The following is a 25,458-nucleotide window of genomic DNA, read 5'->3' as shown; positions in this document are numbered from 1 at the left end:
GTCAAGCTTTTAGGTTTAAGGTGATCTCACTTGTCTCTGTTCCTCTTTCAAAGGGAGGAGCACGCTGTTTCGCAAAGAGCCGAGATGGGGAGAGGCACTAGGCAAGAAGATTAAAAAGGCTCGGTTATTTTTTTTTTTCACACCGAGGCTGTTTTAATTTCTCGACGAAATGCCTATATTTTGCTAGGAAAATATGCTTTCCTTTCTTTTTGTTGGTTTCCGTGTGATTGCTACGTATTGATGTCTTCTTTAGGCTGAGTCCAGTGCACAGCCTCCCTCTCGCTCCTGCCATATCAGCTCTCGCATCCACTCTCGCCTCTGCTGCTCCAGTGCACAGGCTGCAGCAGGCTACAGCCTCAGGCTATAGCCACATCAGCTTTTCTATTTCAGAATTAAGTAATTCACGCGGATTTATTTCAACGCTCAGAAAACACACAACATAATATTTTTTATTGAATTAAAAATTACAAATTGCGTAATAATTAAAATAAAATTACATGACGATTTAAAAATACATAATAATTAATAGAAAATTACATAAATCTAATGATTATTATGTCCCCATACATGTTCAACCAAATCATTTAGTAGTTGTGTATACATCGATGTGTCCGTCATCTCGTTGTCTATTTGAATCCTAGCTGCTAGGCTCGGGGTTGCATTGTAGTAGATCGACGGGCCGACTGTAGAATCAACTGTCTCATATGTCTCGTCTAAATCGGCATCACGCTCGTCATCGATGATCATATTGTGCAAAATGACACATGCACGCATGATCAAACCAAGAGTACGTTGAGAGTAAGAACGTCCAGGAACTGCTATAATGTTGAACCGAGATTTCAACACTCCAAAAGCGCACTCAACATCTTTGTGCCATGCTGCTTGAGCATTTGTGAATAACTGATGTTTCTCACTTTGTGGAAGCGGAATACCCTTGATGAACACCGGCCAGGAAGGGTAGATGTCGTCGGCAAGATAGTATCCCATTGTTGGGGGCCTTCGGCTTCCGAAGGTCCTCAAACACGTAATTAACTATGTTCTCCAAAAGAAATATGTGAACAGGTACCTTCGAAGTCAAGTTGCGAGTATACAAAAGCATGGTTAAGACGAAGCTTAACTGAGCCGGCAATCACGACGATCACGAAGCTATGCGCAGAAGAGCTTCGACATAACGGCGGAAAGGGAAACCGACTTAAAGATGAAAAGCCAGATTAGACCTCGAAGAACTACTATAGAGTTATTGATAAATGTAAAGGGCATTAATGTAATCTTGCATGGGCTGCGACCCGTGCCTATAAATAGGTGAACAGTATTCCCGTACTGTTCACGCTGACTTGGCATTTACTTTTTGCGCCACGTCTATATTTTCTTTCCTTCAAGCCGAAGGTACATTTGTAATTTATCTTTGTTTACACAAGTAATACAAATAGAAATAGATTAATAATAATGTTTACAGAAATTATGTTACTTTCTGTATTTTGTTTGAATGTTCTCCATTTTTTATCATGATCATGAAGGTATGTCCTTCATGACCTTCGTCCTAAATTCGTTATATCCAAAAGGAAATAATGATTTGAAGGACGAAGGGCTTTTGATATTTAACATTTTATGTTGCCTTGTTCTTGATTCATAGCATTTGAGAACAAGTCCCCAACATTGGTGCCCACCTCCAGTGAACTCACTTCCATTTTTTGAGTCTTGAACACTTTCGGCAAGCATCACCTTCGTCATGCCGCCGAAAAAAGCTTCAGAGACAGGGGCTGGTACTTTACAGCCGCTGGATCCCAATCAGGACGTCCTTTCTCTTAGAGAGGCCCGAAGCCAGAAGAGGAAGGTTGTTAGTCCAACACCTCCGGAGGATGACTTGGATCAGGAGATCCAAAACCTGGAGATCCTTCAGCAACAGGTGCAGCGCAAGAAGGAGAAAATGGCTCATCTAGCTGACCTTCAGAGACAGATAGACGAAGCTTCTGAAGAGGTTCGTCATCTTGTTCAAGATGATCAGAGCCGAAGGCCTCCACGCAGAGAGCTCCATCAGGAAGGCTTCCACAATGAGGACGACTGGTATGAAGATTTCCATCATGGAAACTTTGCTTTCGATGATGCTTCTCCTCTCTCAACAGAATTGCAGGCTACACCATGGCCCCAGTCTTACAAGCCACCCCAGCTCCCCATGTATGACGGTCATACAGACCCGAAGCAATTCTTGATGAGCTATGAAGCAACCATATCTTCGTATGGTGGCAATACTGCAGTCATGGCAAAATCTTTTGTCATGGCCGTCAAGAGCGTTGCTCAGACCTGGTACTCTTCTCTTCGGCCAGGGACAATCACTTCTTGGCAGAAGTTGAAGGATATGCTGATAACTAGCTTCCAAGGGTTTCAGACGAAGCCAGTCATTGCTCAAGCTTTATTTCAGTGTACCCAGAACCACGAAGAATACCTTCAGGCGTATGTTCGAAGGTTTCTGCGTTTGAGAGCACAGGCGCCAACAGTGCCCAATGAAATTGTCATTGAGGCCATGATTAAGGGGCTTCGGCTGGGACCTTCAGCGCAGTACTTTGCCAGGAAGCCACCACAAACGTTGGAGAAGCTGCTCCAGAAGATGGACGAATACATTCGAGCTGACAATGACTTCCGCCAAAGAAGGGAGGAAGCATTCAGGTTCTCTGAAATGACAAGGGGCTTCGGAGGAAGATTTCACCCGAGGCACGTTATGTCAATTCATAACTCTGCTCAAACTGATGATCGAGGGAGTTAGCAGCAAAGGCCACAATACTCTTCACAAGCTTCGGGCCAGCAGCAAAGTTCTTTTCGACCGCCAGCGCCAAGGGGCAGAGGCGCCAGGGGCTTCGGGGGAAGGTTTGGAGATCAGCCAAGAAAAATTTATTGCCTATTCTGTGGTGAAGACAAGGGTCATACCACCAGGATGTGTCACGTTACCATCCAGAAGCAGAAAGAGATAGCAGAAGCAGCTGCGCAACAAAGTCAGCCGAAGCAGGTCATGCATAATGCTTCGTATATATCATTCGCCTTATATTCCAGAATACGTAGGCAACCACCCTGCAGCTTCTGTTGCTTCGGCAAGCCAACCCCAAGCATCTTGGCAGCAGCCTCCACCACCACCGCCGACGCAGCGAGGGCAGCAGCCAGAAGGGAGTCAGCACAATCACCTTCAGAGGGATTTCAGAGAGGAGTCCGAAGCTCGCACAGTCAACAGTACTGTGCCAGAGTCGAAGCACATTTGTTGATAAATATCCTACCTCAACAGCAGTTCTTTTCCATTTTCGCATTCAGTATTACCTTTTTGTTAACAAGGAACAATTATCAGGAGTTTAAGTATCTTTTATCGTTTTTCAACTTTTTGTAACACTTTCGTCTTTTACCATAATAAAAATATGTCTTTTCCATAGTCTTGACTTGCCGAAGCATACGAATTTATGGTGGCATGAAGGACCTTTGTATTATCAAACATTTGTTCTAACGGATACAGTACAAATTCTTCGAAACAGAAAAAAGTCGTTCCTAAGGGAGCGCAGTGTAAGTTTTCTGAAACTACAGCGAAAAGTCAGCGCTGATTCCGCCGAAAGTAAAAGGCGAAGAAGCTCCTAAGGGAGGCTTACAGCGAAAAATAAACGCTGATTCCGCTGAAAGTAAAAAGCGAAGAAGCTCCTAAGGGAGGCTTACAGCAAAACATAAACGCTGATTCCGCTGAAAGTAAAAGGCGAAGAAGCTCCTAAGGGAGGCTTACAGCGAAAAGTCAGCGCTGATATAAAAAGTGTGTGTGCTCTATTACAGGGATAAGTATCTGCGGCACAAATATCATTTTGCATAACATAACATCATCACATCATTCTGCATAACATAAGCATCATACAACATATCGCATGTGGAACAAGAAGGGGATACAATGTTGGTCTTCGGAGGATATTCTGGAAAAGACAAAATCGTACTAAGGCACAAGACAAATCGAGACGAAGTATAGCCTCATTAGAGAGGCAACACAAAACTTTTTTATAGCTTCGGAGAATATTTCACGAAGCTTGGATACTCTTCATCAGAGAAGTAAGCAAATTCTTGTGATATAGAAAAGATTTTCTTCACGAAGCATGAAAAGAAGGGAAGGTGTTTTTTCGCCGAAGGCTCAAAAAATGGTATGTATGCAAAATTTCATGCATCGTAAAGAATCAAACTATAAATAGATTATATATTACATTCAAAGTTACAATATATTACACATGATTACGTTCCAAATGTTTCTACAATAGCATTCAATCCTCCTTAAGCACTATTTCTGCAGCTTCATTCAATAGTTGGTCGACAACCTTGTCCATAATGGCTTCGGCCATTTTTCTAATTTCATCGTCCCCCTTCGGGTGGGGGCCCGGAGATGCCTCAGCAGGTTCTAAGGGAAGAGAAGATACGGCTATATTACTATTACAAACCGCGAACAAAGTCTGGAATTAAAAATTACAACATAATAAAAAACCACTAATTAATACCTATTTGCCCTTCGGGCTCTGTACTTTTCTCGGCAGCTTCTGCTACTTTTCTAGCATCGTGGATGCCTTTTTCACTCTTTTGAATAATTTCTTGTGCCATTTCTCGGCCGCCGTTGTCCCAGATATCGGTGAAGAATTTTCCGCCGACCATGCTTGCTTCGGCTGAGGGGTCTTTAATGTCTTCAGAGGACAAGGTAGCTTCGGACTGCGCTAAGGATTTTACATGCTCGCAACCTTTCCTCTCCAAGACAGCAGCAATTCCTCTAGCACCCGAAAAAGCGCAGATGTCACCGCGGCTATTCAGGATTTCCTCGAAGGCCTCTGCTTCGTCACTGATCCATTTAATCGGACCTTCAGGATTGCCCCTTGAGAAATTCTCTTCGCTAGAAAATGCGCCAACGCTAGCGAAGCTGGATTTTATCTTCTTAACACATTCTATGGATTCAACATAGCATTTTCTCTAGGATGCACGAAGCTCTTTAACATTTATTTCCAAATGATCGGCCCATTGATCACTAAGCTCTCGTTTTGTCTCTTCAAATATACGTTCTTCTTTAGCTCTAGCTAGCTGTTTCTGGAGATCTTTAATTTCGCGCTTTTGGGTTTCAGCCTGGGCCTTTGAGGAAGCTTCGTCTTATTTTATCTTGTCCACCAATGTAACCAGAATTATATCCTTTTCCAGAGCTTCGTTTCTCAGTTTAATAACCTCTGATCGTAGGTTGTTGAAAGCAATTTCATAGCTCTCGTCTTCGGCATTCTTTTGCGCCCTTAACGCGTTGCTTAGTATTAAACCCTGCATGTAAAAGAGTCGGTATAAGAATAAAAGAATGAGTTGCAAATTATAAAATTTCCAAACACGCAGTTCTCATACCTTAAGGCTATTATATGCAAGGCTATCCGCAAGATCCTCCTTCGTCATAGCGCATAATCCAGCTTCAAGCTTCGGAAACCCCATGCTTCTACCCATCTCCCGACAGACGGATAATTCTTTGTTGTCCGGGAGGCAGTATAGGAAGTCATCTTCGTCTGTCCCATTGAACACTAGTGCCCCCTTCGGATATTTCAATTCTCTGGCATAGTGATTAGCTTCAAAAATTTCTTCTTCGGACAATTTCTTCCCCGAAGCGTGCCGTACAATATAATCGTATATTTTGGAAGGTGCTTCGGGGGCACCAGTGTCAGTTTCTTCAACCAAAATTGGTTCTGATATTTTTATTTCTTCGGTTGCCTCTGCAATGTTCGTTTCTTCGGTTTCAAAAGGTTTTACCTTGGCTGCCTCTGAAGGTCCAGCTTCAGTTTCAAATTGTTGCTTCGAAGCTTCAGTACCAATGGCTTCAGTAGACACTTCAGAAGTTTCAACAGTTTTCTTTGGAGTTATGCTCGAAGATTTAATTGTTTCTAAAACATCTAATACATTAACCATTCTTTTTTCTTTTTGGGGTTACGGTTGGACCTTTCTGGCTTTTTCATGTCTCAATCTTTGCTGAAGGACTTAAAACCTTTGATGTTTTTGCTTTTTCAGTCCCTGGTTCTTCCATCTTCTCTATTGCTGGCACTTCGGCCAGCCCTTTGATTTCTGGCAGCAGAGTCTTTGGTTCTTCCAATTTTCCTGTTGCTGGCACTTCGGCCAACTCTTCGACTTCTGACAACAGGGTTGGTTCTTTAGCTTCGGTGGCCGAAGAGGTCTCACCGGTGAACTCAGGCACCGTGGCTGGTTCAATATAGCGTGGCCGGTGTGTGAGAACCTTTACCCTTTTTCTCTTCGGCGCTGGCTCGCTAGGAGCAGCTGCAGCTGTTTCTTTCGCAGAAGTTGTGTCTTTTCTTTTTTGCCCCTGCACTGGATAGCGATAGTCGGGGTAGACAAACCCGACTGCATCAAACACTCGGTTGAGTCTTTTCTTTCTTCGGCCTCCGAAGGCCGCTGACAATGCAGTGTCTTCGGCCTTCGAATATACCCCAAGCAATTCATCACTTACAGTCTCAATGCTCTTTAACCAATCATCATCTGGTTCAACAAACTTGTCTCCGTACTTGAATGTATACTTTAGCCTGACTAGTCCACCTTCGTTAGTTTCTTTAACAGTTTCTTTCGGCATTTCCCAATTATCTGCAAGAGGCCACACTCTGAAGGCAATGTGTTCTTGTATTAAATCCCTTGTCCCAATAAAAGAGCAGACTACGCCGAAGGCCCGTTGGCATTCTTCGGCTACTTCATCCATTTCTACCTTCGGTTTCCGGAGCCCGAAGCGCTGCCAGATGGGGCACATGATGACATCATTAATATCTTCTCAAACCTTCAAATCATTTTTTACATAGAACCATTCTTTCATCCATTCTCCGGGCCATCTCTTCCGAAAGGTGGGCACAGGACAGCTTGATCCAGAGCGAGCACCGAAGCTGTAGCAACCAAAGTTGTTATGATATTGCTCCTTACCCCAGGGTTTCGTTTCATATAATAATTCATGTATATTGCAAAAGCTTTTCGCACTTGGCTCTAGGCCCTGGCTCTTCACAGCCCAGACGAAGATTCCCATTCTTATTATTGCTTCAGGGGTAAGTTGATGAAGGTAAACCTGATATATTTTCAGAACTTCTACCACAAACCTGCTTATAGGGAATCGTAGCCCAGCTTTAAAAAAGCTTCGGAAGATAACGACTTCATTATCTTCGGGAGTCGGCACAGTTCTCTCTCCGTCATCTGCCCTCACGATGGACATATCTCGAAAATATCTCCCCCTCATGTTTTCAAGGTGACTTTGCCTAATAGTTGATTTTCCGAAGACTGAATGGCTTGGTCGCCATGGTCGATCTTCGGAATCCTCACCCCCACTGTCTGCATCATAACTATCACTTTCACCAGTATCTTCAGATAAGCCTTCCAAAATCTCCCTAGTAATTTTCTCTGTATTTGTTTTTGCTATTGATTCAATGAAGCCCAGATTTTTCTCCTCAGAAAGGCTCAGCTTCATCTCGGTAGCAACCTTCTTCTCCTCAGACATCCCTTCGGAATTCCTGCCTCTCGCTTCCGAAGCTTAAAACTAGGGAGGCAACCAAATATTTGTGGGCAGAAAGCTATTTGAGCAGGCAAAACAGATGGCAAGCGAGCGTGCCAAATAAATTGTGGCGAGCCCTATTTATACACCCATTATATCGGAAACTGGAGGGTCCCGCTTGTCAATGACTGTTGCTATTCTAGCAAAAGGAAGGTGTTTTTTCGGACCTTCGTCTCATAGCCTTTGTCCATTTCGCAATATAAATTTATCTTTACAGCAAATTAATATTGCGAGGGGCTACTGTTGGGGGCCTTCGGCTTCCGAAGGTCCTCAAAAACGTAATTGACTATGTTCTCCAAAAGAAATATGTGAACAGGTACCTTCGAAGTCAAGTTGCGAGTATACAAAAGCATGGTTAAGACGAAGCTTAACTGAGCCGGCAATCACGACGATCACGAAGCTATGCGCAGAAGAGCTTCGACATAACGGCAGAAAGGGAAACCGACTTAAAGATGAAAAGCCAGATTAGACCTCGAAGAACTACTATAGAGTTATTGATAAATGTAAAGGGCATTAATGTAATCTTGCATGGGCTGCGACCCGTGCCTATAAATAGGTGAACAGTATTCCCGTACTGTTCACGCTGACTTGGCATTTACTTTTGCGCCATGTCTATATTTTCTTTCCTTCAAGCCGAAGGTACATTTGTAATTTATCTTTGTTTACACAAGTAATACAAATAGAAATAGATTAATAATAATGTTTACAGAAATTATGTTACTTTCTGTATTTTGTTTGAATGTTCTCCATTTTTTATCATGATCATGAAGGTATGTCCTTCATGACCTTCGTCCTAAATTCGTTATATCCGAAGGGAAATAATGATTTGAAGGATGAAGGGCTTTTGATATTTAACATTTTATGTTGCCTTGTTCTTGATTCATAGCATTTGAGAACAAGTCCCCAACACCCATATTGTGTTCATGTCCATTAACCATGAAGTTCACTATGGGTGCTTGACCTTGAAGGACATCTTTGAATAATGGCGACTGATTCAGTACGTTAATGTCATTGTTGGACCCGGCCACCCCAAAAAAAGCATGCCAGATCCACCGATCATACGATGCAACAACTTCTAAGATGATGATGGGATGTTTGATATCCCCCCTTGTGAATTGACCGGCATGGGCGACCGGACAATTCCTCCATTGCCAATGCATACAATCGATACTTCCTAGCATGCCTGGAAAGCCACGCTCTTCTGCTTTTGCTAGTAGACGCTGAATATCCGCGACATTTGGTCGACGACAGAACTCCTCCCCATAACAATGAATGATACCCTCACAAAACTTCTAGAGACACTCTAATGCAGTTGATCTAGCTAGCTTTAAGTACTCATCTATCGAATCTGCAGCGCATCCATAGGCTAACAAGCGCAGAGCTGCGGTGCACTTTTGTAGGGGAGAGAGCCCGAGTCGACCCAGAGCATCTTCTCTTTGGGTGAAATACGGAGAGTATTCACCTAATCTAAGCATAATACTCAAAAAAAGTTGTCGCCTCATGCGATACCTGCGCCGAAAGTAATTTGGAGGATACACACAGTCATCGGCGAAGTAGTCTTGATGAAGCCGATCATGGGCAGACTCACGATCACGATTGATGTAGCGTCGACGACGCTTGGGCCGGCTCGACGACTCTTCATTGAGGTTGAGCATAGCCTCCTCCATGGCTGCTTGCAATGCATTGCACATTGCCCCTTCGGCTCCTTCACTTGAGTTTGTGCTCGAGGAAGACATGACGTGAAGATGAGTAGAAAAGGCGAGTTTGGAAGAGAGAAATAAGATGAAATGGTGTGTGAATGAGCTCCACCCGGGTAGGGATATATATAGAGGTATTGGGGATGAAATTTGTGATTTTTCGCAAAAAATTTTCGAATTTTTTGGACTCCAAACGGTCAAAAACGGCTAGTTGCAACGGCTAGCACACGTGGACCAATCAGATCGCGACACGTGGACCAGTCAGATCGCGCCACGTCGCTCTCGCCCGCGCTCTCGCCCCGCCAGTGCCTCGCCTCGCTCTCGCCTCCCTCTCGCCCGGGCGGGCGCTCCAGCGTGGGCGAGAGCGAGGCGATACCGCCCGCTCTCGCCGGGCGCGAGCGCCGTCACCCGGCTACCCTCTCTCGCCCGCCTCTCGCCCACGCGCGGGCGGTAGCGGCTCTCTCTCGCCCGCGCTACCGCCCGCGTTGCCACCAGCCTTATATTAGTATCATGTTGTGGCATGGCTGCATAACGAAATAACGTTTCATGTGGACTTCTTATCCCTTATCTTTATATTAACACTAGAAAAGGTTGCGCCCTATCGGGCGCTGTAACAATACCAAATATAGAGAAGGATCCTGCTAAGCCATATTGAAACATCGAACTGAACTATGTATCGTCAAAGCGAGAAATTCAGATCCACGAAGCGAACAATGACGCATACACCACATGAAACATGAGCAACAATATGCATTTATGAAGTACAATACGCGTCTTGTTCAGCAAATGTCGGTTACACAATTATTTAAACATCACAATTTTGCAGCCAAACAGTTTATGGATAGAATGCCTAGCAGCAAGTGGTCAGTGTACACGAGATATCGGCCTAGGCGGTAACTACATGTGTATATATCCACTCCATAATGGCACACTGAGAACAAGTTGCAGAGGCTAAGGTTTCAAGGGAGGCAACGCCAGGCGCTGGCTCGCACACCTTAGTAATGGAGCACCATGATCAAACGTTGACCTGTAGATGGACATTAGTGTGATAGTGTAAGAACGTGCATTGAGCAAAAGGTTTAACCATCCTGGTAATGTTGCACTTCGCTATTATGGACATAAAAGATGCACTATAAATCTGGTGCATGTATCTTTATCTAGACAAGTAGCATAGCATGAAAAGATGTACAATAGACAAAACCATGTACACTTAACATAAAGCACACGTACCTTCCAGGCGTACGTGTCACCATTTATGATGATGGTGTAGACATGAACAAGTACCCTTTCAAAGCATATATACATCATAACTCCAAAATAGCAGTAGTGCGTGGTGACCATGTACCGAAAGCATTTGCTGCAACTGTGTCAGCAAAAGACATGCATTCCTCCCTTTGCAACTAAACATTTTAGTAGCACTGAAAAAGGGAAGGAAAGACTCACCAATCACAGTTGTTTGATTGGTAAAAAGATGTTTTTGTAAAAAAAATGGTATTACTTAACCATAACAAATAAGTTTGATGCTGCCATTATTTTCTAACTGTTTATTTTTACCAAGCATAGACTTATCAGGATCAGTTTGTTATCAACTATGTTTAGAATGAATCAAAATAAAGAAAATAAGCAACATATTTTTTACTACACAAAAGAAGCAGAATTCGATGATGTTATTAAAATAAAATAATGAATGCAGAGAAGGGAGGAGCAAAGCACCGTTGCATTGATAAGGAAAGCAGCAACAGGATATGTTTCAGTCTGAATGGAGGAGCAGAATATATAGTGCCAAGAAATAGGCCAAGGCAGTACAGAAAGGTAATGAGAAGTCCAAAGTTTTATAGAACAATTGAAAAACCTGCAGCTCCAAACAATATCACCAACAACCATGCTGACTGAACTAAGGGATCACAAGCAGCAATGGGTACTCTTCAATAGCAAAAAAATCAGAAATGTTTGAGGCCTCTGCTGTTGTATGACACTTGAACATGGAGAGTCGCATACCCATGCAATGGCCACCTTTAGTTAATTTCACCTGCAATGGCCACTGGGTGCCTCCACACAAGTCAGAAAATCACCTCCTTATATCTCATCATCACATATCCCCAGTTTAGGATTTCATGATGCAAGCACATATATTTAGGTGACCATTAAAATAGTAGTAGCATCCAGTAAACTTAAACTGACTAATTGAGGTGACCAACAACAAGAGAACTGATGCTCTAAAAAGTCAATGGCTACTGCATCACTTGTTAAAATGGAAGCACTCAAGACACAAGGAGACACATTGTTTCCCTTTTCAGATGATAGGTTAGGAATCCGAAACCACAAAAAACATGATTTAATGGAGCAACCCATCATTCATGGTTCCAGCAAATCAGCACCCTGTGTAGGCAAGCACATATATTTATTCTACTTGTGTGATGTTTCAGCAATCCAGACCATTGTACTTTTGTGTAGGCAAGCACAAATATTTATTCTACTTCTGTGATGGTACAAGCCACACCATCCTCCAAAGCTCCATTTCTTGTTCAACCATCCTGAGAGCAGCATCCAGGTTGGGGCTGGTTTTATCAAAAATACAGTGTTTCCAAATTATTCAAGCTCCCAACCAATTCATATTCCTATCTCATATGAACTGAATGGGATAGGAAAAAATGGTTATGACTGCAAAGAGTAGGGAGACATGCAAGGAGGGGAAGGAACATGTATAGGATGCATCGGAGAGGGAACTTCTATATACATTCAGTTAGAATAATCAAAACAGCAAAAGAGCAACACACTGTTACCTTTCAAACAAATCAGTAAAAGAGGTGGACGGGGAAGACAAGGGGCTGCCGGACAGGGAAGCCAGGAAGCCATCGAGGCGGCGTTCAGGCCAGCTGTGGAGGATGGGCTGATGGGGCGGCTGCGGGTGAAGGGGCCACAGCATGAGACGAAAGGATCCCACAGGGGTCGTCGGACGTGTCACGCGTTGCAGGGATGGTCGGCACTATTTTTTCAAGCCTGCTCTTCACCATCTTCAACTTCTCCCCTCTCGTCGGTGGCAGCAACCATCAACTCGTCGAATTTGTCACTCTTTCCCAAGATTATCTCAATCTGTGGAATTTGAGGTTCACGTTAGTTCAACCCTCAGGAAAAGAATTGCATACAGTTTATAGATAGAATGACCAAACTGACAAACACCGCAAGTAGATAGTCCAGAAGTGTTAAAGCAGTAGTAGGGACGTCCCTATATAAATCGTTCACATGTCGGCGCTACGGAAAACTCCCTGCATACAAAAGGAGACACTGAGAACTCTTTGTGTGTGTGGTAGTGAAAGTGAAGAGAGGAGCTCTACATGATCTCCGCTAGCAGTTTGAACCGCTTGAGTACATCAACGTGCACCTCATGCTCACTCTCACTATCAACAATAGAATGGTAAACCAAGATGAAAGAACTTGCCAGCCAAGGCATCACAACAAAGCAACTTTTTATTAGCTAAGTGAAAGGGGAACTACTAAATTTAACACAGGTAAGCGCAGCATCATATTTTCATTAGAAAAAGGTGGTTATGTCTAATTTATACTTTCAATACAAGAGATGTATGGTCCTACAAACATCATCCTCAGGTTCAAATCCAGTCGCAAGGCAAATGAAGAACAACCTTAAATCAGGGTATAACATCAACAGGACATGCAAAGTAGCACAAAAGAACAAACACTTGTCTGAAATAACAAGGTTGGCGAATTAACACACATCAACAGAATACACTGCAGATCCCGTATTTCTCATGGAAACTGATTATTTTATAGGTGATAGACCTCGGGGAAAGAAACAAAGATAAAAATATAGCCCAGAGATCAATACCTTCTCATCTAGTTCATGGATGAAACTTTCTGTAGGGCTGAGTACTCTTCCAAAAGGTAGAGGGAATTCTATACCTCCCCACCTGCACAATTGATAAGAGTAAATCCAACAATGACAACAAGAAATGGTATCCCTGGGAAATCTGATTCACTTCTTGAAGTTTTTGAAGGTTGTTGTGTCATCTAGTTCTCCTCTGATGTCCAGAGGATATGGCTCCCCGTTGACCATGGCGAACGGATTCATCTCAAGAAATGAGAAATCTGTATGGAGATGGAGCATAATTATTATAAACATGGCAAATAAGAAAATATAATGACATGAAAATTTTTTAATTCACTACAGCAGGCAAATAAACATTTCCCAAATCCGTGGAAGACAACAAATACTCCTTTAATGAAGTCACCAAATTTTCTGTGTGCCTGATCAGCAAATAAGGAACGGATTCATCTCAAGAAATGAGAAATCCGTATGGAGATGGAGCATAATTATTATAAACATGGCAAATAAGAAAATATAGTGACATGAAAATTTCTTAATTCACTACAGCAGGCAAATAAACATTTCCCAAATCCGTGGAAGACAGCAAATACTCCTTTAATGAAGTCACCAAATTTTCTGTGTGCCTGATCAGCAAATAAGGAGTGTCTCCAATGTGAGAAATGAGTTAACATGGAGGTATTGATGTTAGAACTAAGGAGGAGAGCAACAAGTACCTCCAATGGATGGGTTGCAATCAAAGGAGCACATGAATCAGACGTCGTTGGCTTCTCAGTAGGAAGAAAAATAGTCTTAACCTTGTCCCAGTTCTCCTCTATTTCAATCCCTCCAACACTCTGAGAAGCTGATAATGTTGCCCAACCTCTCTAAAATAATCGAAAGGCAGTACTATTGATCATGTGGCTCAAATGGCTCGACGATGAAGGTCATGATTTAAGCCTTGCAACCACCCATCTCAACCTAAAAATCAATGAATCACAGGAAACAGAATCAAGTAATGTAGCATGTCTCAAGGACAAGTTTTTTTTGACACAAGCAGATGCTATACCTCAATCCCCAACCGCTCCTTGATAAACTCCTTGACTTGATCGAAATCCAAGTTGAGAGCCATGAGACCACTCTTCCCAGGCTTCCCGAACAGCATATCAGGCCTTGCGGAGCAAACCAGGGCGTGTAGAGTTAAGGTGGTGGAGGTCGAGGTCAGAGACGATCCCCACTAACCGGTGCGCCCGTCGCCGCTATGCGTCCGCCAAGAGGGCCTCCCTGTGCGGGTGCTTCACGAGACACGCCAGCATTGCTTGCCCCGCATCATCGAGGTCGAGCTTCCGCGACGCCGCGGCAGCCGCCCCTGCCCCGAGCAGCGACGTAAACACAAGGGGCGATTCAAGGAATAAGAATAACATGGCGAGCGCGTCGATCAGGGAGAACGCCACCAGCACCTAGATCGCGTGGCGGCCGATGCACAGAGCGCCAGTCCCAACAGCCTCCGCATTGCACCGGGCGCCACGGCCCCCCGTGACGCGAGCCCTAACCCTAGGAGGAGGAGGCGGGTGGGCAGACAGAGAAGTGCGGAAGGCGATGCACGTGAGGAAGCTGTGTCGGGACCCCGCTCAGAGCGCAATAGTTGTGAGGAGCAGATGCGAGTGGCAGTGGTGGCCTAGCTCTGGTCAAATCAGTTGAGGAGGGGGCAGGAAATGGACATGGCAAGACCACAGGAGCGGCATCGGCACCCGCCGCCTCGTCCTCGCCCCAACCCTTGATTCCTGCAGTCCTCCCCGCCAAAGGAGCCCGCTGGCGTCATATTCCTCCCCACGACGTAAATACACTCCTGGCGGAGGAGGCAAGCAGGCGACGGTGAAGAGGAGAGGCCGGTCGCGGAGGCCACCGTCGGGTGCACAGGCGGAGGGGGCGGCTGGTGGAGTCCAACCAGGGGCGGTGGAAGCAAGGAGAGGAGGACAGAGATGCCTGAATCTTGGGGACGTCGCGGAGAGGAAGGCTGATGGAGCCGACCTAGCATGAACGACGCAGAGGACGCAGGCTCGACAGCGAGATCGGGGGAGGGATCGGGGGAGGAGGCAGGGGCGTGACGGGAGAGGGAGGGTGTGGAGGGAGGGAAGGTCGGGAGGGAGACGGAACTGCTCAGCACTCAACGTCATTGGATGGAAGTCTCGCGTCCGCGACTCTAGAGCAGTGTCCACGTGTCGGCAGCTGATAGGCGAATATCCCGTGAAGCGCGGACAGCGCTTCAAACCGCGTCAGGTTTTAATAGTTTAGATGTTTCAATATGACGGCAGAATTTTTTTTTCCGATCCAAAATAGGACCCTTTTTTTTAAACACAATTCTATCATCATAAATACAATTTTGTCGCGGGATAGTACCGTGAACACAGGCGCGCGCGCATATATATATATACACACACTTCGTTCACAACTTTTTGTTTTTTTTTTGCCCCATTTTGCATATAGTAATATTCAACGGCACAATTACAATCCCAGTTTCCAATCCAGTGACTAATTCTAATCCAATTTTTAGCGATCGCGGAAAAAAAAAGATGTGGGGGGAAGTTCAGAAGCCCCAGAAGGAGGCCGCCTCGGGGTCCATTATGTGGTGCCGCGTCGAGGAGATCTCGGCGGGGTTCACGTTCACCTCCGAGGTGACGCCGGTGTCCTGCGACGCGCCGCCGCTCAGCCGCTCCCCCTCGCCCAGCTTGCTGTACCACCCGCCGGCCTCCTGCAGGAGCTGGAGCACCATGCCCGCGTCGCCGTCGTACTGCGCCTGCGCCTGCGCCTGCACCATGCTCGCCAGGCGGAGCGGCGACGTGGAGGGGTGGAGGCAGGGTGGGTTCAGGAAGAACTGGCCCTCCAGCGCGTTGGAGAAGCAGGTCACGTGTGGTGCCGGTGGCGCCAGCAGCTCGATGGACGCCGCCGCCATGTTGGCGCCGCCACCGCCGGACACGTCCATCAGCGGAGGCAGCGCGCACGCGGTGAGGTCGTCCTCCATGGACATGGACGGCGGTCCCACGACGTCCTCCACCACCATCGTCCCCGTGCACGCGACCGACGACCTCTTGCCCACTGACGGCGGCGGCTCGATGCTCTTCTTGAACACCCTGCACAGCACCCACTCGTCCTGCGAGTACCCAACCATGGAATGGATGCGGCCAAGAGGACGCATAAAGATGAACAAGCGAGGTTAGACGGATCCACACGCCACTCGGTCGTTGGAGAATATGCTCTCCATCGACCAATAAACTGAAGCTATATACTGCGGGCGGCACCTTTGACGCGCCAGCTCTGACCGACGACGGCATGAGGCGGCTGCTGCTGGCGTGCTTGCCGTGGAGGCGGTACTCGTGCATGACCCAGCCGGTCTTGCCTCCCCTGGGCGCCCTCCCCGTGTAGAAGACGAGCGTCTTCTTCATGCCGACGAGGGCCTTGCTCCTGAAGATCTCCCTGTCCTTGCCCGTCGCCTTCCAGTATCCGGACTCGGTGGCCCGGTTCGTCCTCAGCCCCGTCGGGTACTTGCGGTCCTTGACGCAGAAGAAGTACCACTCCTTCTCGCCCATCGTCGCCCGGGCTGCACACACACCACACCGTACGTACATGGCGAGCACGTGTGACGTCAGTCATTAATGGAGGAGCGAGGAAACCAACCTAGCTTAATTAAATCTGATAGCAGTTAGCACTCAGCACTCATATATGTGCATGCTTACATGGCAGGTCCCATGGCTCGCACTTGTTGAGGTCGGCCTCGCCGACGGCGCGCGGGGCGAAGCGGGCGTCGGCGGCCTTCCTGGCGAGGTAGTGCGTGATGAGCTCCTCGTCGGTGGGGTGGAATCGGAACCCCGGCGGCAGCTCCATGGCCTGCTGGTGCTGGTGGTGCACGTCGTGCTCCATCTCCTGCTGCCTGGCTAGAGAGCCGAGGATCGCCGTCAGGCCTGCTTTTGGTCACACTGCTTGCAGCTAAACACGCAGAATTAAACAGGACTCGTCAGCTAAACAACGCTGGATCGATCGATCGATACAGCTAGTAATAAAGAAGCAGGTAGCATCAGAGATAGTGCGGATCTGGGAGATCGAGTAGGAGGAGGCTGCTAACCTTTTTGGGTTTATGCCGGAGGGATATGGGTTTTTTTTCCGCGGGAGTGGAGTTGTTAAGGGGGAGATTAGAGAGTTGGGAGGGAGACGATGGGCTTATATACAGCAAAAGGAGACGGCTCTGGGTGCTGCAGTTGCAGAGGGAAGGAGACGTGGCGCGGTGTGCTGAAGTATACGGCTCACGAGGGATCCATGGGAACGAATCTCTTCGCTAGTCTTATATTGTTTTTTATTTATTACTCTCTCCGTTTCTTTTTAGTTGTCGCTGTTTTTTATTTATTACTCTCTCCGTTTCTTTTTAGTTATCGCTGGATAATTAATTTTATACTATCCAACGACTACTAAAACGAAACGGAGGAAATATGTTTTAATTCAAAAACAAATTAACTAGCGATAAATATTCGAGAACGAAAATAGTAGTTCATAAATTTCTTTGGTATATGGTTACCAAGTTATTTGCTCCCTCCAATCTTTTTTTTATAAGGTGTATTAGGATCTGAAGGAAGCATTTCAGTATATACTTAGGGCATCATCGATTTCTCTTACAAACGGGGGTTTGCCGGAGGTGTACCAGAGACTACCAGAGTCAATGAATATGAATATTCACCGTCGTCAATTGTACTAGTGGAGGTATTTGTATTGCTCAACTTGAACTTTTGCATCCTAGGTAGGTTGTATAGTAATCTCTCCGTTCTAAAATAGTACTCGCTCTATTCTCTTTTATTTGTCGTATTTTAGTTCAAAAACAAACTAACGGACGATAAATATTTGAAAACCAAGGTAGTAGTCGTTTTAGCTCTTTATTTTTATGTATATATTCAAACGAGTGATAATAAACCTAGACACACATATAAAATACATCTATCAAGACTTTGTAGGCTGTTTGGTTTGAGGAATGACCTACTCCATCATCTTCTCACTCCTCATTTTTTTTGGTTTATTGAATGGAATGAGTTAATTCATCACCACCTCATTCTTTATAGTTAGTTAGTTAGTACTAATATGAGGAATGTGGTCATTCCACCAAATTTGAGGAATGGACCCATTATGCACCACCACATTTTGGATGGAGTGATTCCTCAAACCAAACACTCCCTTGATGAATCCACCATTTCTCTAAACCGAATTTTATTTTGATACAGAGGGAAGTACAATAAGATGAATGCGTGGCTGCGTCTCCTAATGAAAAATATGCCTTAGGGTACGGTCACAAAAAAAAGATATTTCGCCGCGTGCAGGAGCAATCACTCCATTAGTCTTTCACGTTGCAGCCCATGGACATTATTTCCCGTGCGAATTCCTATCAAATGCCTTTTTTGTGTGTATGCCCATGTAATATTGTCCAACAAAGGCATAACATTATGGCCGGGCAAACTAAATGAAAAATAAAATATTCACCGGTAGAAAACTCCTCTATGCAGGTCTAATTTTTATAGACGGTTTCGATTATCGCGCGATAGTGAAAGAAAACACATTTGCACGACGCTTCGCTTAAATAAACCGTCAGTGCAAATCGTCCGATTTTCCACATGCGAATGGTGTAAGGATCCGCCAGCGAAAACTAGATTTACACTGACGGTTGACTTAAGAAAACTGCTAGTGAAAGTGGATGGTTTGGGTTTTGGTGGACAATTAGGAAAAAAGGGTGAGAAAATCACCATTGGCGGCTAAGTTTAGAAACCCGCTATTGAAAAAAAATATTTTCCATTGGCGGTCGATATAAGAGAACCATCAGAGGAAATCTATTTTCACTGGCGGTTGAGTAAAAGGAACCGCCACTAGAAAGTTCTATTTTCACTGGCCACGGCCACTAGTGCTGGTTCTGAAAAATACCGGTACAAATGAGTTGTGAGACGGCTGTATAGAGCTTCCTTATACTATTGACTAGGTGAGTGCTCGTGCGTTGCAACGGAAACATATAATACTACAATAACTTATGTACAAATATGTGTTATATTGTTATGAGAAAAAATTCGTAATCCATTTGTGAACCTAGTCATACATAAATTTTGTTATTTTAATCTAGCTATCAAACAAACAACACATCAAAAGAATCAGTAATAGCTATCAAACTGGACATTCACTTGAGTTCACAAATATTTGAGATAGCTACTTTTTAATACCTAAATACACAATTGAGAGTACGTCAATATCTTGCATCAGTCAGCATGCTATTTGTTTCATGTCAATATCCTTATAGCAGTTCATTTCCACAATTCAAACCCACCTAGAATTCTTCGGGCCAGGAAATTGTAGTTTGTCACGCAACAAGGGGTTAGTTTCAATCAGCTTCTCTTCCCCGTCTGGTGAGAGCCGGCGCCCACCTAGTGCCATGACCTCTCTGTTGCCATAACCTCTGAAGATGCTAGCTACTGAAAACATAACTGCAGATCAACTTGAAAGCAGCAAACAAACACAACACCATATCACAAGTTTATGTTGGGGCAGCCTGACAGCAATTAGTAAGGCGCCAGATTAAAAATGAATCTTTATACCATGTCCATATTTTATCATAAAAATTACCATATCCATCAAATTACAGCAGCCCAGGTGGCAGGACAATCATATAAAACAGATATTTACAACACATAATACACAATCAAATCCAACAAAATCGGTTCTTTGTTACATCATGTCAATGTGCATGTGTGGTGGTTAGTGAAGAGCACGGCAGGAATTGCATGTTGAACTCAACTTCGTGTTCATTAACTCTACAAAGCTCCAGCCTGATGGGAACTGAACATGCCCCAAACTCTTCACTAGGCGAACAAGCATCAGCAAGGTCACGACACCAGACGGTAGTGCAAGCTCTCACCAGGCAGAGAAGATAAGCCACCAGTGGACGACTCGAGCTTCTGAAGATGGCAAAACAAAAAGACCCAGGTTCATTCTCTTTATAGAAAAAGTATTTGATAATATATTTTCTCACGAAATAGCACGTAAAAGAGCAAGATTGACACCAGATTCATGTACAGGAAATTTATGCACAATCCAAAGAAACACACATGCTGTCAACAAAAAATTGTTGTTTTATTCCAAGATGTACGAGTTTAGACACTTTCCAAAGGTGTAAGGTATGAAAATTCGATTCACTTTGTTAAAAGTCGCCTCACATCGCATAAATGATTTGAGCTTCTTAAAGAGCTTTGGTGCTACCTGCAGAGGCATGTTTCATAGAAAATTTGTTATTTCTAGCTTGACAATGACAAATGGTGAAGTGCAAGCTGGAATTAAGTACTTATACTTACACATTTGTCGATGCATGACCAGTAATCAAAATATTACCCAGTGCAGTTTTGGTGGCCAGTATCATCATTCTCAACTCTCTTGACACATTTCTAAAAAAACAGATCCACCATTAAAGGTTGAACACAAATACTCATGTGCGTGGCAGAGTTGTCGATGTTCGTCGATGGAATATCATGACCACGCGACAACAAAACGATGGCGCTATGACCCCATTTGTCTCGCGCCTGTGCAACTTAAACAGCTAGCGCGTAAACAGGTAGCACAAAAGCAGTCAATGAAAAGCACTTCATAAAAAGAAGGTCGACCAGATGCACTTAAACAGCTAGCGCGTAAACAGGTAGCAAGAAACGAGAAGTAATCTAAAAATATATATTTAAGTCATGGAATGAGTCACTGAAAAGATTTAAGTGCTACTGCTATGAGTACATTGCATGAAAAAAGCAAGTGCAGATCTGAATATAACTCTCTACAATGTGATTTAAGTCTGTGATTCTTTTAAGTGTTGATCTGAGTATACCAATAATAAAAAAACTTAGCAATATAGCACTGATCTGAATATACCAATAATCAAGAAAAACTTATGTGCTACTGCTATGTTTCCTCTCTCTTAGTAATGAAACAACGTGCCTGTAGCCCTGTATAATAATCAAGACAAAATATAACTCACTACCTTGAGGTTTTACACAAGTTACAAGCTAGAGGGGAGCTCGTATAGAAGAATGCATCCACATCTACATAAACATCTACATACATATCTACATACACTTTTATAAGATTGTCGGTCAAATAAAGAATGCAGGTAGTGTTACATGATTTTGCAATTTTTCCCAAACATGTAAAGTAAAAAAGGAAGACATTTTCTTATAACCTTCAAAGGGATAGAGTGGATTGATACCTAATGCTTTATCTGATTGTATGGTGGGGCCTTCAGTCATAGCGGAGGGAACAGTAGGCTCCAATGAGAAAAAACTTCGAGAGTCGTGATTCAGTTATCTACTATATATTCCTGTGTCGCAGCCTCAAGTTTGAAAATTGGCATATTCATGTAACACCTCTAAAATAGAAGAATAATACAAAGCATTATTTAGAACAAAAAGATGGATACATTTAACAGAAATGTATAGTAGTGGTTGTTGGAAGGCATGGTCATGTGATGACCAAGATGAAATCTAAACGATCGAACCAACCCAAAGAATCATATAAAATTGCAAATATAATACAGCCCAAAACCGCGAGCACATCCAGTATAGCTTATCAAGAAATAGTTTCTGATTGAATCAAGTAATAAAAGCATAGGCAAAATCAATAAAAGTAAGAAAACAGACTATGAGACGGTACCTTCGGGTGCAGGGAAATGATAGCAAATGAAAAAACAAGAATCGATGTGAAGACAATGTAAAATAGGCTGAGTCCACAGTCATGTTCAGATGGACCCGAGAAAGAGAATGTGGCATTGTAAAAGACAACCGAGACAACCAACATAGCCATGTGCCTACAACGACAAAAGGGTATAAATAATAGAAAAAATACACAAATGGAAGGCCAAGCAAATACGAGAATAACAGCAAGCAACCAACCAACCAGAATTGCTCGTCCTTGGCGACCCAATTCTCATTCCATCCGTGCAAAAGTTCAATAGCAGAACAACCTGTGTGGCCAACAGTAGCAGAGTAGTAGCTCAATGTTCCAAAAACTCAACAAATGGATCCTTTCTCTTCCCCACCCCAAAAACACAAGTTCTGAAATCTTAAAGCGCATCTTCCATTTCCACTAAAATAGGCCATGAGCATTAACAATTGGATTTATATATTGTAAAATCCAGAAATATCTCTAGATAGTGTATATGACCCAAAACCAATTCATTGGTTTTTGCACATCACTATATTATTCTATAATCTAATTTTTTACTCAGCTATATCCCCACCAGAAAAGAATTCAGCTCCAAAACTTCTATAACAAATATGTTGTTTGGATTAAAACTTCGTCTTTCCTGATAGCATACCGATCACATTTCAGTCTCATGTCCATAGGCCAGCGCGCAGCGTCCCCGGCCTCCCACTATTTCTTTGCCTCCTCCGCCCACACATTAGATCTCGATTCGGCCTGTCGTCAAACAGCAACACAACATGGTAAAATCCAGAAATGTCTCTAGATAGTGTATAAGACCCAGAACCAATTCATTGATTTTTGCACATCACTATATTATTCTATAATCTAATTTTTTACTCAGCTATATCCCCAACAGAAAAGAATTCAGCTCCAAAACTTCTATACCAAATATGTTGTTTGGATTAAAACTTCGTCTTTCCTGATAGCATACCGATCACATTTCAGTCTCATGTCCATAGGCCAGAGCGCAGCGTCCCCGACCTCCCACTATTTATTTGCCTCCTCCGCCCACACATTAGATCTCGATTCGGCATGTCGTCAAACAGCAACACAACATGGTTCTAGCAGAAATATATTTAAATAAAGTACATATAAAATACAAAACTATCATAACTTTAGTACTTCCTCTTGAATTTTGAATTGAGCTTGCTGGGTTTTGTAAGGTCCTCCAATCCATATCTACAAAGAAATTGAAATACATAGTGCTTAGAACAAATAACTAATGTCAATAGTCATGATGATATTACTATGTTCCTTTCATCAAGACACACAATAATCATGAATGGTGAAGGCACCCAACAGTTTTCTTACACGATTTTCATCATCTTGAGTAGCCATCTCTCCCAAGCACATGACTAAGAAGTAAAAACATCAGACATTGTTTTGTCTTGTTACCTTCCTTGATAATTTAATTTAGTATAACACTATGAAAGATAATTCAAATTTTTCAGTGTATCCAAATTTTCTGTAACCATAAACTTTAAGCACACAAATCAGCCATTTCATGACAGAGATTGCCTAGCCAATTTTCATTCATTAAAAAGCATATCACATTGCTTGTATTATACTATTATTCAGAGGTTAAAATCAGCTTGTGGGTTGTCAGCCAATTCTACCTGATGGAGCTTGTCCCATCGCCACATCTTGGCGGTCTCCCTACTGACTTGCACCCGGTCTTCCAGTGCCTTCCTGAGCCGGTACTGCTGCTCTCTGAGCTCGGTGGTCATGCTCCTATTCTCGTTGCCCCACTCATCGGCGTTGATGTCGAGGACGTCACAGGACCTGTGGCAGACCTCCTTGCCCTTGGCCGACAGTGCCATCTACAATGGCTTCCTGGGGGGAGGAGACGAAGCATCACGCCTGGCGCGGTGGCGAGGGGAGATGGAGGATGAGTCCCTCCCCTTGTTTCGCATCAGACCAAAGAGGATTTAGTGAGCCCCAACCTTCCTCTAGCAGAGCAGTCTCCCAATGCAATAATTCCTAGTACTGCCGTAAAAAAATATTACAATGGTAATGGCAATTGGCAAGGGATGGAAATAGATTACCTGTGTGGCCAGCAATACAAGGATTTCTGCTCAGTTTGAATTCTCTACAACTCGCACATAACAACAAGTGTGATAAGTTAGAAAACAAGTCATATTAGGAACATAAGTTATCATTGCAGCTTCCTTTTTATTAGAAACTGCTCACATGCTACTGATCATCCAATATATTGTACATCAAAAAAGGTAATGCTACTGATCATAAGTAAAGTTATTCCAATAAGTGATCTTGGTGTCGGCCAAAATTAGTGCGTTCTGTTTTTTCGAAGACAAGGATAAACAAGAATGTTGTTAAACACATGATTATGCATTTGTTTTTTGGAGAAGAATCATGTAACATACCAATCAAAAGAGAGACAATATGAAGCCTAACCAATTCCTTACCTTTTAAAGATGGACATATTCTGGTCATTGGATTGAGGTCCTTACCTTTTAACGTACCATGAGCTAACTAACAAGAAAAAATGTGCCTCAGTCATTGAGACGTTCCCCTCCATTTGCCAAGACTAATTTCTAAGTCCCCTTTACTTTCCTCATTGAATTAATAGAGAGCAGATCTGCATATGGTGCGTTGGTGATGTCCTCCAAGCTTGTTAACATTGGATTGAGGTGATGTGTTTTGAACCTAAACAAATCCACGACCGTCGTGCACGACAGAGCATATCTACGCAGAAATGGAGAAAGAAACTAACCTCCGGGATCGGGCAGAGGAGCACCTAGATGACGCCAAAGGAGCTGGACGCGTCGAGCGTGAATGGCGGTGCGACATCATGCTGGTACTATGGAGCGCGCGCCCGGTGCGTTGAGCAAGCTTGTTGTCGGGCACGACCTTCTTGGCGTCGCGAACTCGACGAGAGGTCGTCGAAGAAGGCGACGTCGAGGGATGTGCGCCCCGCTCGGCACACTTGGCGACGGGGGCCTACGGCTGCGGCGTCGGATCGGCCTGTGGCGGAGCCGCTCCTCGGCGAGGTGGCCCTATCCACGGAGTCGTGCGCCCCGCTCGGTGGACTTGACGGCGGGGCCTGCGGCTGCAACATTGGCGAGTCGCCCTCGAACGGGGAGGTAGCCCTGTCCATGGAGTCGTGCGTCCCGCCCGCGCGGACTCGGCGGTGGGCCCTCTGGTTGCGGCGTTGGCCCTGTCCATGGACTCGATGTACTCGGCGGCGGGGAGGGGACCCCTAAACCATGACCTCTGGGGCGTCGGCGGCCTTGGCCTCATGAAAGCAATGAACGAGCGCGGGTAGGACGTGGGAGTTATCTGGTGGAAGTTATCGCGAGCCGCGCGCGTCACGGCGAGACGGACGGGGGCGGAGGGCTCGGTGCGGCGGCGGCGGCTCACGCGGGTGGGGGAGGGGGAGGCGGGGGGACGAACGTGGGCGTGGGCGGGCGGACGGTGTAGATTTACGAAAGCGAGCGGACAGTGCAGATTCACCAAAGGCAGAACCAGAGGAGGCAGCCTACCCTTACAGCCTTAATAGTAGTAAAGATTGCTTTGGGCCAAATGAATACACTACTAGCTGCCCTTTGGAGGTTGGTTCCAAACAGTAACTTAACCACCTCGCTGTGTCAGGACACAGGAATGGGTTG

The 25,458-nt window shown here is 44.6% G+C and overlaps 1 protein-coding gene, 2 long non-coding RNA genes and 1 pseudogene across 4 annotated transcripts; all 4 read right to left on the bottom strand.

Annotated features, from left to right (window-relative positions):
* Positions 1 to 543: 543 nt before the first annotated feature.
* LOC109945806 (putative nuclease HARBI1) lies at positions 544 to 9,323 on the bottom strand (annotated as a pseudogene).
* Positions 9,324 to 12,286: 2,963 nt separating this feature from the next.
* On the bottom strand, positions 12,287 to 13,242 carry LOC103653675 (uncharacterized). Its single transcript, XR_565634.2, has 3 exons — positions 13,097 to 13,242; positions 12,423 to 12,518; positions 12,287 to 12,345 (listed from the first exon to the last, which is right to left on the bottom strand). It is a non-coding gene; the product is annotated as an uncharacterized lncRNA (long non-coding RNA).
* Positions 13,243 to 15,443: 2,201 nt separating this feature from the next.
* LOC100281380 (uncharacterized) lies at positions 15,444 to 17,356 on the bottom strand. Of its 2 annotated transcripts, none has more exons than XM_008678971.4 (4): positions 17,193 to 17,356; positions 16,807 to 17,056; positions 16,372 to 16,670; positions 15,444 to 16,223 (listed from the first exon to the last, which is right to left on the bottom strand). In XM_008678971.4, the coding sequence occupies exons 2-4, from the start codon at positions 16,988 to 16,990 to the stop codon at positions 15,660 to 15,662; spliced, it is 1,047 nt and encodes a 348-aa protein (XP_008677193.1). In that variant the 5' UTR covers positions 16,991 to 17,056; positions 17,193 to 17,356; the 3' UTR covers positions 15,444 to 15,659. The 2 variants fall into 2 exon arrangements, with proteins under 2 accessions (XP_008677193.1, NP_001354931.1); NM_001368002.1 differs by having other exon boundaries at positions 15,520 to 16,223; positions 16,807 to 17,004; positions 17,193 to 17,252.
* A 2,643-nt stretch (positions 17,357 to 19,999) lies between these two features.
* On the bottom strand, positions 20,000 to 20,593 carry LOC109945553 (uncharacterized). The gene is made up of 3 exons (XR_002268772.1): positions 20,440 to 20,593; positions 20,305 to 20,347; positions 20,000 to 20,046 (listed from the first exon to the last, which is right to left on the bottom strand). It is a non-coding gene; the product is annotated as an uncharacterized lncRNA (long non-coding RNA).
* Between the last annotated feature and the right edge of the window lie 4,865 nt (positions 20,594 to 25,458).

This window comes from Zea mays, chromosome 4 (assembly GCF_902167145.1).
Source record: "Zea mays cultivar B73 chromosome 4, Zm-B73-REFERENCE-NAM-5.0, whole genome shotgun sequence".
In the NCBI taxonomy this organism is placed as follows: Eukaryota; Viridiplantae; Streptophyta; class Magnoliopsida; order Poales; family Poaceae; genus Zea; species Zea mays.
The sequence above is the reverse complement of the archived record's forward strand: the minus strand, read 5'-3'. Positions and strand labels throughout refer to the sequence as shown.

Bases quoted from the DNA above. Each gene is read 5' to 3' on its own strand.
- LOC100281380 (XM_008678971.4), bottom strand. From the start codon at position 16,990: ATGGAGCACGACGTGCACCACCAGCACCAGCAGGCCATGGAGCTGCCG. The intron at 16,671-16,806 runs GTAAGCATGCAC...GTGTGTGTGCAG, and splicing joins CGAGCCATGGGACCTGCCAT to CCCGGGCGACGATGGGCGAG. The intron at 16,224-16,371 runs GTGCCGCCCGCA...GGGTACTCGCAG, and splicing joins TCAGAGCTGGCGCGTCAAAG to GACGAGTGGGTGCTGTGCAG.